Source organism: Melopsittacus undulatus, chromosome 6 (assembly GCF_012275295.1).
Source record: "Melopsittacus undulatus isolate bMelUnd1 chromosome 6, bMelUnd1.mat.Z, whole genome shotgun sequence".
NCBI classification, from domain to species: Eukaryota; Metazoa; Chordata; class Aves; order Psittaciformes; family Psittaculidae; genus Melopsittacus; species Melopsittacus undulatus.
The window spans coordinates 84,585,486-84,597,889 of record NC_047532.1 but is presented as its reverse complement, the minus strand read 5'-3'; the positions used below and the strand labels follow the sequence as shown (position 1 = coordinate 84,597,889).

General features: G+C 43.2%; 1 protein-coding gene across 4 annotated transcripts in view; it reads left to right on the top strand.

Annotated features, from left to right (window-relative positions):
- The window catches only part of LOC101876892 (PAS domain containing repressor 1), a 50,618-nt gene that overhangs the window by 24,804 nt on the left and 13,410 nt on the right, over positions 1-12,404 (top strand). For 2 of the 4 annotated variants that reach the window (XM_031048182.2, XM_031048181.2), the window contains exons 4-12: positions 617-771; positions 1,435-1,526; positions 3,320-3,409; positions 4,450-4,570; positions 5,011-5,124; positions 5,792-5,910; positions 6,496-6,578; positions 9,368-9,474; positions 11,995-12,142. In XM_031048182.2, coding sequence (XP_030904042.2) covers positions 617-771; positions 1,435-1,526; positions 3,320-3,409; positions 4,450-4,570; positions 5,011-5,124; positions 5,792-5,910; positions 6,496-6,578; positions 9,368-9,474; positions 11,995-12,142 — 1,029 coding nt within the window. Of the gene's footprint in view, positions 1-616; positions 772-1,434; positions 1,527-3,319; positions 3,410-4,449; positions 4,571-5,010; positions 5,125-5,791; positions 5,911-6,495; positions 6,579-9,367; positions 9,475-11,994; positions 12,143-12,404 lie in introns of those variants that run through there. The other 2 variants (XM_031048183.2, XM_031048184.2) reach the window with 2 other exon arrangements.

The following is a 12,404-nucleotide window of genomic DNA, read 5'->3' as shown; positions in this document are numbered from 1 at the left end:
AACCCCTAATAAAACATTCTTAAATTGTATTAATGCAAGCTGTGGTTTCTGCAGCCAGATCCTAACATTCCTGGTTTCATATATCATAGCAGCAGATTCTTAAAACCAGATAGAATGGCATGTGCTTGACTTTGTTCTGCAGTCAAGTTGTCTCTGCACAGTACTGTCTCTTGATAAGCTACTTCTGCAAGTACAAATCAGGGAGTAAGGAATCATTCACATTTTGACCTTTATACCTTATATAGTGTGTACTCACTGCAAAACAAAAGCTCATAAAAATGAGGTTGGCAACACATGAGCACAGAGGTGCCAGGACTTCTCTTACTGGAAGTATTTTGCCCATAACACCTTCACCTCATTACCCTGCTTTTGAAACAATGTAAGGATGCAGTCTTGCTCAAGTGAATAGAAATCATATTGATGGTGAGTTCAGTCCTGCTGCAAGGCCCTGAGCATTTAATGCCCAAGCCTAACTTTAAACTTTAAATGAGCAGTCCCAATGGAGTTTACATCCTTGTATTTAAATGTTTTGCTGGGGCAGGGCCATTTGCCTCTCCCTGGGTCGAGCTGTATGTCCTTCATTTGACTTGGCAGCATTTGTGTTTCTATCACCCAGGGCATCACGCAACAAATCTGAAAAGAAGAGGAGAGACCAGTTCAATGTCCTCATTAAAGAGCTTTGCACGATGCTGCAGGGCCATGGCCACCCTCTCAAGATGGACAAGTCCACAATACTGCAGAGGACCATTGACTTCTTACAGAAGCAGAAAGGTACTGGAGGGCACAGGCTTGCTTCTGATTCCACTTAGATGAAAACTCCTTTTCCCCAAGCATCTAAGACCTCCAGAGAGGACATGAACTTAAGTGCAGGGCAGAATAAGGCACAACAGTTGGCCTCAGGAAATGAGCTAGGTTTGAATACAGCAATGATGAGTTAAGCATAGATAGGCTTGAAAAGATGCTTTTTAATGTAGGGACATTGCCTTGTTTCCCTCGCTGGCCTCTGCATCCCCTGGCACGCTTTGTACACTCTCAAACAGAGCATGAGGGAAGAAGAGCAGAGGAACAGCACACACTACAAAAGCAAGGGGAAAGGAGGCTCTGTGCCCTCTTACCTGATCTCCTTAGGTAGAAGATGTCTGGGTGCAGCCTGTCCTACTGCTTGGACACTTCTGGACACCCAGTGATGCTCAGCTACTCTGAAATTAACCCACTGACCTTAAATTTGAAGGATTTCTTCCTTTTCTTGACTTCTAATGCATTTGTATCACATTGGCATGGAAAAAGACTGTTGCACACAGGAAGGCTTTGTGCCGAGAACGATCTGAGGATGATTCCTCTGAAAACCTCTTAAAAGAAACCTAGTGTTACTTGATACAAAAAGAAACCCAAGTAGCATGAGTCATGTTGCTTTTTTGATGTTTTCTCTTTAAGAAATCACAGCACAGACAGAAGCCTGTGAGATCAGACAAGACTGGAAGCCTTCATTTCTTAGCAACGAGGAGTTTACCCAGTTGATGTTAGAGGTAAGAAGAAATTAAAGCCGCATAGATTAGTGAGAAGTAATCAGGTCAGTGGAGTAGTTCAGAGACATAGAGCTCCTTTTACCTTTTCAGGTCCCAGTGGTAATATTACTGATTTCTACTCTGCTGGCACATATAATGCAGACCTGTCAGACCAATGTTGTGCTAAATGATTTGCAGACACAGAGTTAAAAATATGATTGCTTCCCCTTAAAATAAACAGCTTTTCATTTAGGAATTAAGACCAATGTGGCCCAGATTTGGCCTGGTGAGAGAGGAAAAAGCAAATTGCCCTTCTCAGAAGAGCCACAAGAGCTAATAGTTCTAGCACAAACTTGAAAGGACCTAAAGAAAGCAGAGCAGCTCTCTCCCTCCACATCCCATTAGCCAGGCAGCATTCACTTTGCTGCCTTTGATGCTGCTAGCTGTGCGGTGCTGTACTTGTGATGTGAATGCTGTATCTCTTGATTGAGCTGCCTTAAAGAGCATCCAAGAGAACAGCTCTGACACTCTCACTTCTAAAATGCTTAGCTGATCTAGAAACACCCTGTGAGCCTACCTTAAGGATGCGGCTTTGAGTCTGGGCTGTGTGCTCCTCCAGCGAGGACATCTCCTACCCTGCGTGGGCAGCTGTTGTTCATTGCCCCACCAAAATAAGGGTGTATTCTGGGCTGAGCTGGGAGGTGCTGCAGTCTTAGTTAGTCCTTTTCATCAGGATGTCATGACTCACCTCCCTGGAAAAGTCTGTTCATTCTTTCTGGGAATTTCTCTCACCAAACAAGCTAGCTTGTTCCAGCTGAATCAAAACAACCCCCATCACCACCCCTTAGAAGTAGCAGGGTAGGGAGAGCCCTTTAATAACTTAATAACTTGGCTTGCTGGACTGTATTAGACCATTGTTCAGCTTACTTAAATCAGTGTTTTTTTCAAGAGAGGGCTTCTTTTCAGCACAAGCAGAGTACTACTGAGGTGAGGAAGGTGGTGAATGCTCTATTTTTGCCTCCCTGTAGCTTAGCCGCAGAGCAGCCTAAGAGTGTCTTTAGAAGAGTTGACTTTGTGCATGGTGTTGAGCAGAGGTTAAACCTCCCAAATCTTGGTACATGTTAAAGAATAGGGACAGACACTAGATGTAAGAAGGTGATGGGAAAAATAGGGCGAACACCCAAAGAGGAATGCACATGCAGTGACTTAAAAGGGACAGAGAACTTTGACTCCAGGAAAGAAACCATTGTGGATAAGAAAGGGAAAACAAAACAAACTTTAAAGCTGTTGTGTCACTCCCTAACAAATGAGTGCTTTAAGCAAAATAGAGCAGGCTTTAGATCTTATCCAAATTGTCCATAAATTACTAAAAATACAGTATTGTATATTTTTTCTGTCTCTGCTTATCCATCCATCCATGCATCCACCCACAATACTGGGTTTGTCGTGATGATATCTAACATCTCCTTATGGTTAACTATTGTGTAATCCAAAATACATAATGAAGGGACTGAAGTCACTGTGATTATGTGGGTGTAGAAATTCTGGCCACCATTGTCTTGCTTCATGTTAACTGAATAGTCACTGGGTGAAAAGTACAAGTCAATTTAATATTAATGAGCAAATAAGAATATAAGAATGTTGAATTAGTGTGTGTGAGTTTTACTTTTCCACGTTGAACAATCGATTCTGTAACTGATTTACGTTAGTTTTAGGCTGTTAGAAGCATCACCAAAGAATAAATTGTATTTTAAGTTGTTCCCTTGCAGAATTCTTTATATTTTGTTTTCTTTTTTGCTTGCCTTTCTCATTAGGCACTAGACGGTTTTCTCATTGCTCTCACCACAGATGGGATTATTATTTACGTATCTGATAGTGTTTCATCTCTGCTTGGACACTTACCGGTAAGTTCTTGTGTTGAAGAACCATTCCCCTGATTAATGCAGCCCTGTCAGTGCACCAACAAACCCTTAAGGTGTTTCTCAAGCTCCTGTGAGCAACAGAGTCACTTTTCAGGGTTAGCTATGCCAAGCCTATGCAAAGCCACAGTACTCGCAGCTCAGCATTCGGCTGCACATCTGAAGCACGGTCTGGATGGTGTTTGTCCCACCAGCTCTATGGAAAACCTCATGTTTATGGAATCTGTGCGTGCAGAAGCTCTTCTCAGATAACTTAAAGGTTATTTCAGGACTGATTCTCTGCTCTTCCAATGACATTGGGGTTTTCTACTTTGAGCCCATGGTCTTTAGTCACAAGTACGTGGCCTCAGAGTTTTCTAGAACTCGTAGAATCAGTTGGCTGTTGGGTGTAGACATTTCTGCTGGCCCCTCAAAAACAGTTGTTATCTTTTCTGGTGCCAAGTGATGCTACATGAGGGCACATCTGAGCACACAGTTAACCCAGCTGAATGTCCCGGTGCACAAAGAAACAGATATGTGATGAAATTCTAGTAGAACCCCTTTATTCAGGATGTGTGGGCTGCTCAGCACTGAGACACTTTGCAGGTCAAGCTGACTTTACCAGATGTTCAGCCTAGAAGACATCTGGAAGATGTGAGAAGGAGGTCTCCCACTTCTGTATCATGCTATCAAAGGGAAATGCTTCACATTTCATTTTGATGTGGTATTTGTCATCGTGCTCTATTCCCATGGTACGAGGATTCTTTTCTAGCTTGCATCTGGCTCAACAGAAGGGCAGCCTCTGGGATCATTATAGCATAGATATAGGGATAGATAGATAGATAGATAGATAGATAGATAACAACCCTGGGTAAAATAACCTCAGTGTTACAGTCTGCCCTAGATCCACCTGCAGATTGACTGGGCTTCCTTGTCTTAAACAGCCACACTAGGCAGGCAGCGCCTGTGCTGCGCTGTGGGATGAAAAGGCATGTGCTTCTGTCAGGCTGTACTGCTGAACATGACAAAGCATCCTTTTGTATCAGTCAGATTTGGTGGACCAAAATATATTAAACTTCCTGCCTGAGCGGGAGCAGAGCGAGGTGTACAAGCTCCTTTCTCCACATGTGCTCATGACAGATCCTGTTGCAGCTGATTTTCTGAACGGTAAGCACAGCTCTTGTCTGTCTGTTAGTCCCAACCCCAGAATGTCCCTTTCCCCCAGAAAACACCCCCAGCATGAGAGCAGGCACCAGCATCTTTCTAACACCCATGATTCACAAGCCTATATGGGGGTCCCCCTTTCCCCATGGGTTCTCTGTGGCCAGGCAGTGCTAGCCTCCCCTCTTTGCTGCCCTGGAAGCATCATGGATACTTTCTCCTACTACTGTAGGAGAAAGGGTGAGAATAGATTTCTTTAAGCAGAACCAGCTATCATTGCTCCTGGTAGTTATACATTTACTTACGGGTCTCAAGAGCATCCCAGCAGGGTGTGCTCAGATACCCCAGCAGCAGGGCTGGTGTAAGCACCTAGATAGGTTTCATATATGGAGTGTGCTAAAGTGCAGATTTCTAGTAACATTGTGTATTTCTTTCTCTCGTTTCAGCAGAGAAACAAATAGAGTTTTGTTGTCATTTAGCAAGAGGCAGCTTAGATCCAAATGAACCCCTGATGTATGAATATGTGAAATTTGTAGTGGATTTTAAGTATTTTACTCATGGTAAGTTCCTGCTCCAGCCTACATCTACCTCTCTCTCTTTCCTTTAAACTGTACATTAATCTGCAGCCTCCTAGAGGCTTTGTTTCAACTGAAAATGCCCCACGATCAGCAGGGATGCAATGAGCTGTGGGTATGTTGGAGATGTTTGCCATACAAAAGTGGTGGGGAGGCTGTTGGTCAGAAGAGCAAACTCTTTTGCATGCTGTGCTTCAAAAAGTGATACCAGACTGATCCTACCTCCGTTTGACCCACTGCCAATTGTAAAGCAGCCTACTCATTCAAATAACCAGTAAAATGTTCTATTCTGATTCACTTGTGGCTGTCAAATGAGGCTTTTTAAAGATTAAATAGTCAGAAAAACCTGTAGAATCTTGAATCATGCAAATGCTGAGCTGGAGAAAGGCTGACAAGGAGACTGTAGCTGCACACTTAGCTGCTCAGAACCATCTTCTGATGCTTCCCTGCAAGCCAGGGGTAGGTGGTTACCACTGTGTAACTTGGAGCCTAAAGGGTCGGTGCTTCAAATAACATCAATGTGTATCAGTGTGGCATCGCTTTGTGGGTAGGAGGAGTCTGTTGCCTGGGTTTCATCAGTCATTGTACCTGCCTTAACATGAAAAGAAAGCTCTCCTTCCTCTTCTTAAATAAATTGTCTGGTTGTGTCTAGTGCCTACACCCTCCTGTAATGGCTTTGAGTCAGCTATTGCACGAGCTTTCAGGTCAGCCACAGAGGAGCAGATTTGCCTCGTAGCAACTGTTCGTCTTGTCACACCGCAGTTCTTAAAGGTGAGAGCTCTGACTGCATTGTCCCTTTCATGTGGGGATGGGCTGGTGCTGGAACCATGAGCAGATGTGTTGTGGCATCCTCTCAAGAGTACGCTCCACAGCATAGCTTGTGTGTGCAGAGGGCTGGTAAATGAGAGAGGACCCCACTGTATGTGGGGTGGGAGACAATGCAAGTGTGTGTTTTGGAATGACAAGACATAAAGCAGGGGGCTGATAACAACCATAGGTGCTTCTTGCTCAAAAGGGCATTAGCCAGCTCAGTTTAAAGCTAAACCTGGTGCTGTCATCCATATTCAGATACCAGTATTTACAAAAAGTGGGGAATTTTGCCTTCAAAAGATGAGGCCTTTGGACTATTTATCCTAACTCTGAAATTCAGCCCAGGGTAAATTATTCAACCACCTTTCATCAGTTTGTGCATCTATAAAACAAGGCTTATACATTCCTAAGGGGAAAATAAGTCAAGTGCTTTAAAAACACTGTACTTTGCTAGGGTTTGTTTTAGCAATAAGATGCTTCCTTGGTCTTGCTGGAGGTCTTTTGTCATGTCGCAGGATTAAATGTTTGAATGTGACTGTTTTACAGGAGCTCTGCAATGTTGAAGAGCCATGTGAAGAATTTACATCGAGGCATAGTTTGGAATGGAAGTTTTTATTCTTGGACCACAGGTAAGAGATTTAATCACTGATGAATAAACAAACTATGGTTTAAAACAGAAAACTTTGCCTGAGATTCCAAGTAGAATATAACTAACTAGAAAAGCAACTGAGTAAGTAACAATATCTTGAACTTCCTTATTAGCATCCTTAAGTGCTTTGCTCTTTTCCATGTTTTAGACAGGTAATAAACCATATAAAAAGGTGGGAAAAAGTCTAACTTCTCCAAGATACTAAGTCATTGAAGCTGAGCAGTGTGGGCCCTGTTCCCTGTATTGGTTTGGCTCCTCTGTTTTCCAGCTACAGCTTCCAGGAATCCTAAACATTTGCTTTGTCAATAAGCTTTTATTTCCATCTTCATAAATGACCAAGGAGGTTATAAAGACAAATAAAACCCAGTGAATTAGAAGATTTAATTGCAGATTTGGTTTTGACAGATTAAACTGATGCATATGCAGTTTGTGACAGCCCTGGGTATGAGCAGTGAGCCCAGACCCAAGAATGAGCAGGGGATCATGTGGGTTGTCTCCTTTAATCAGTGATTCAAGCCTCTCTCAGTGCAGTCTGCAGGATGCTGTGAAATGTTGTTGGGTGTTTTGCTGTTTCTTGCTTACTTGTGTCAGCTCACATTGCCTGACGCTGAGGTGTGCCATGAGGAGGGGCAGAGGGTACCTAGCATGAGTTGGAATCAGGACCTTGGTTATCCTGATGACAATATAGATTACAGATAGCTAATGCAGAAAGCACTCCACAGATTTGGATAAACATTAGAGAATTAGGAAGAATCTGCATTCTGGGTCTACATGTAAGTATGTGTAGAGGAAGAAAACCTGTCAGCTTTGGTAGTGATCTGTTTCTCTTCTGCACTGTGGTCCTCTCCTTATTTTCCCTTCATTTATTACAAGACTGCATGCAAAAGGCTCTCTTAAGGCTGTGCATTCCCATTTGCAGAGAGAGTTGCAGGTTTCAAGGCTGGAACTTTAAGCTAACAACACACTTCTGAACTGTTCCATAAGCAAGGCAGCTCCTTGTCAGACATGTGGTTGCTTTCTCATTTAAAGCATTCTGGCAATAGACAGGAAAGCATAATTCTTTCCTGATCAGCTTGAATGTTCATCTGATGTGCATCTGAAAGACATTACTGTCCTGAGTATAAGCATGTCATTAAAGATAGGAGAGACACTGGCCCATTCTACCAAAGAGACAGCAAGAAAGGACACTTTAACAAATATACATATTATCATCATTAACAGAAATCTGGGTCACATGAGGAAAAGGAACATAGTACTCTGAACAGTTATCTGAATAAATAGAGCTGTATTGTGAAGGAGACCACTGTGTTCTAAGCACACTGTGTTTCAAGGGACTTGCCCTCCCAGACCATGAACGTCTGGCTTTTCCAGGACCCCTTGTACTGGGACTGTGGAGCTGCAGCTCAGACCTCGATCCCCCTGGGGCTGCTGTGGAGCAGATCCCTGATGTCCTTCCCTGTTTCCCATTTAGTGCCAGACTCCCACAGCTGTGGGGAAGATGGAGCTTGTAGACCTGCCTGGGCTCTCTTTAGTTGAATAATCCATGCCCACTGTGTCTCTCAAGAGTATGAATGTGGAGCTCAGCCAAGACAGAGGAATTTCCCACATTAACATCCAGAAGGCTGAGGACTGATTCATCCAAATCCAAATGTACTTACAGTTAAATAACTTGTTGGTCCTATTCTTAGCCACTTTAGGGCATCCACCTTCCTCAAGAGGGTCACTCAATGCACCAAGAGGATGCCAGAGGAGAGGTGCATTTGATAGGCAGGGACACCTTCAGTCTGCCCTGGTTTTGAATCGTTAACCACTTTGCTAACACACCAGAACCTGACAGGGGAGCCTCATGCTGTCAGCACAGTCAGCAGCCAAAGCAGATAGGTAGAACCAAACGACTCCTGCCTCACCAAGTGTGCTGCTTGAATTGGTGCAAGCAGCAGTGTACCTGAGAACTGAGGAACTGCTGATATAGGGAATAGTGGCAAAAATAGTGGTTTTCTGCTCACATTTCAGTATTGTTTCATAGTGATGAGCTAGCAGACTCCAGTAAAGGCTGTGCACAAGCTCAGTGTTGTTAGGACACCTGCTTAAAACCAAAGTAAATCTCTTGCCTAGAAAATGGAAAAGCTAGAACTGACAGCAGAATAGTGAGGGAACTCATTGTACTCTATCTGAATACTCCATCAATTCCTTCTCTACCTGCATAGAAATAACAGTCCTCAAGATCAGCCCCATGCCTATTCTTACCTTTTACTGCCAGCACAAAACCATTTTTGCCGGTTATAATTTCCCAAGCTTTTCCATGGGAACAATTACTTTTCCCCAAGCTGGCCCTTCATTGCAGCTTGCTTTCTTCTACAGTTACTACCCAGATGACATTTACGTTCAACCTACTGAATAACTTTACTCAAGCTCCAAGTTACTGTGCACATGAGCAGCAATAGCATTTCTCAAGCTGTGTGTCTCACAAGCATGCTTAATGAATTGAGTCACTTACATACGTACATGCCTTTCTTTACGCCCACATAATGAATAGACTGTGAAAGAGTAAACACACACCTTTTCATTTGCTCAGTTTTTACCTCCCCCTTGCTGTCTTTTTTTTGCTTGTATATGAAAATACATTGTCATGTATATGAAAACCCACTCCTGATTTCCCTGCTGAGTGAATAGATGAGGTGGGTTTGGTTGCTAGTGTCACAGAGTATATGCCAGGATGTCAAAGCGTCAGGTTTTGTGCTCACTCCCTGCCCTTTGCTTTCCTTCTAGGGCTCCACCTATTATAGGATATTTACCCTTTGAGGTTCTGGGAACATCAGGGTATGATTACTACCACGCAGATGACCTGGAGCTTCTTGCTAGGTGCCATGAACACTGTAAGTTCCTCTCCCTCTGTAGCGTGCCTGTCTTTGATCTCGTTTGTCATTTACGCAGAACCCTTTGCTGTCATCACAAAAGGCATCTTTATCTGGGGTGCTCGGGAATTCACTGTTCCTGTCACAGACTGTTGGAGCTGACGAGTGTGAATCCCTGCAGAAGTCACTCAGAGCAGGAACTGTGTGTGCAGGTTGCCCAGACTGGCAGATACTGTGTTTGAGCACAGGTTGTCTGAGAGTGAAATGAGGTTAATAAATGGGAAGTCAGGGTTAGGGTTAGGGCTTTCCACACTGCCCTCAGTTTGTGAGTGCAGCCTCAAACCCCAGCAGTTTTGTTGGTTGTCTCAGCTCTTAAATACACAAATGCTGGATACAGATTCCCTGTGGGTGAACTGTTGGTTGACCTGAAAGTAAAGCAGAAAAGTCTGGTTCAGGCTGCTGTGTGAACACCAGAGAATGACCAAAGTTCATCTTTGTGTAAGGTGAAGTGCCATGACTTACAGGAGCCCAGGAGGAGCCAGGCCAGAAGGAACACTTAGCCTGGGTACTGCAGCAGTGCAGCCTGTTGCTGAAGAACCATGTCCTGCTGACCGGCTGGAGTTGATGTGAAGGGCAAAAGGTGGTAGCAGACAGGTTCTGCTAGTAACCAGTGTGCTGTTTCTATCAGATGAGCTTGTGAGATACTTTATCACTGAGACTGTATTTTTCCATTTTATTACACCCACTTGATATTCAAATATCAAGCCAGAATTAGGTGGTTTGCATTGCCAAGCACTGAAATGAAACTACACACTTTGTAAAATGCACCTAGGTAACGAGGTATTCTGCTAAGAAACATTACTTACAGGTATCCTATTGGGCAAACTCTATGTGTTTGTGTCTCTGCTATCTGTTTGAAAGGATCTTTGTCAAAAGAAAACAAGGATGGAGAAAGTGGGATGCTGTAAGTGCTTTGAGATGCAGAGCAGTGTGATTGATGCAGGGACACTGAGGAACTCCACAGCCCCCCAGCATGCTGGAGTTAGAAAAGCTGCTTCATCTCTGAGTTGCAAACCACCCCCATCTCTACCACTTGCACATAAGATGCTAAAGGACCTAGTAGAGAATGGAGAAAATTACTACTTCTTTAAATGTCAAGTTTCCCCACTCCACTTCCCTGCCAGCTTTCATGCCCTGTTGAGGCAAAGCACTGGTACAGAATGGGTGATGGAAAGCGGATTGCATGGCTGAGAGCATACAGGAAGCTGTGAGAAGGGCCAGACACAGGTTGCATCAAGTGCAGCAAGTGTGTAGATGGGAATATTAAAGGAAAATGTTAATTGCTCTCAAGTACAGTACTTTTTAGTGCCATTAGCTTTAAAGACTGTTCAGACAGGAGTGAGTTACTTAACCAGATGATGTCCTTTTAGTAATAGGTGCTTGCAGTTTGATGTAGACACTAACTATATCGAGAGTGGGGTCCCATCATTCAGCAGAGACTCTTTTTAGGTATTTATTTCCTACATCTCTGCTAGCCATGGATCTCCTCTTACATACTAAAAGACTACTACAACACACCTGAAGGAAAGGTTCCTTTAATCTTACTGTGCAGGGGACAAAATAAGGTGCTGGCACAGTGACTTATAGAAGTTGCTTCAGGAAATCTCTGCCTGGACTGGGAGCTGAGTGACCCTATCAGTATGTTAGCTTCACTAAGTGCATCATATAAAGCCCATCACTGTTAATGGGACCACTAAAGGACTTAGTCCTGATATTTAACAAAGTAGAGGTGTGCATGTGAGTAAAAAATACTCAGGTTAGTGTGGCTTGATAAGTTCCTGTTTGTGAGGTTGACCACTCTGGGCAGGCATCTTGCCTACTGTGAAGTGAAATGGATTTGCTTAAACCACATTTTATTTCGCATTAATTATGGGTATTTTAGGTGAGCACATTTTGTTTTGCACTCTGAGCAACCTGGAAACAATTAATGTGGTTCTTTAATGTAGTTCTCATTATTTTCTAGTTGTATTACACCACTTGAAGTTTTTCTGGACATACTCTGGTGATATGTACCAAGTCTGGTAATGTTAGGTCATCTCTTGGAAGAAAGCTTTCAGTTAAACAGCTAAAACTCCACTATCTTGTTGTGTTATGCCATTATTATGATCCTGGCTTCAAGCCCCCAGTCTTTAAAATGCATTCTTATATACTTGTGAAAAGCCAATAATTTATTCAGTTAATGTTATTTATGCTTATTGCGAAGGTTCCCATCAATAAGTTATGAAAATACAGCTAGTTATAGAGTTATGCCAATTACTAGTTATTAGAACAATCTCAGAATAGCAGAGTTCACTTTTGGAAATCAGTAGCAGAAAAGAACCCAAATAAAACCTCAGTACATGGTTGTGTATCATCTGCTGTGTTTATAAAGGCATTTCAGTCCAGTAGCAGACTGCAGGAGGGGTATGGGACCAAATGGGTTTTCTAATGCACGATGAAATTCCTGTTTGCTATAGATTCCTTTCCTTTTTGTTTTAACAGTGATGCAGTTTGGAAAAGGAAAGTCCTGTTACTATCGGTTCCTGACCAAAGGCCAGCAGTGGATATGGCTGCAGACACACTACTACATCACCTACCACCAATGGAATTCTAAACCCGAGTTCATCGTTTGCACTCACCTCGTAGTTAGGTAGGAGCAGGAACCAGACACTTCACAGTGTCCCATGTGCTCCTGCATTACTTTTTCTAGTTCTGTTTTGTGTTAGCCAAATATTTGCTGTGCATATTGTCACACTAAGGTGGTATGTAAATCATAGAATCATAGAATAGTTAGGGTTGGAAAGGATCTCAAGATCATCTAGTTCCAACCCCCCTGCCATGGGCAGGGACACCTCACACTAAACCATATCACCCAAGGCTTCATCCAACCTGGCCTTGAACACTGCCAGGGA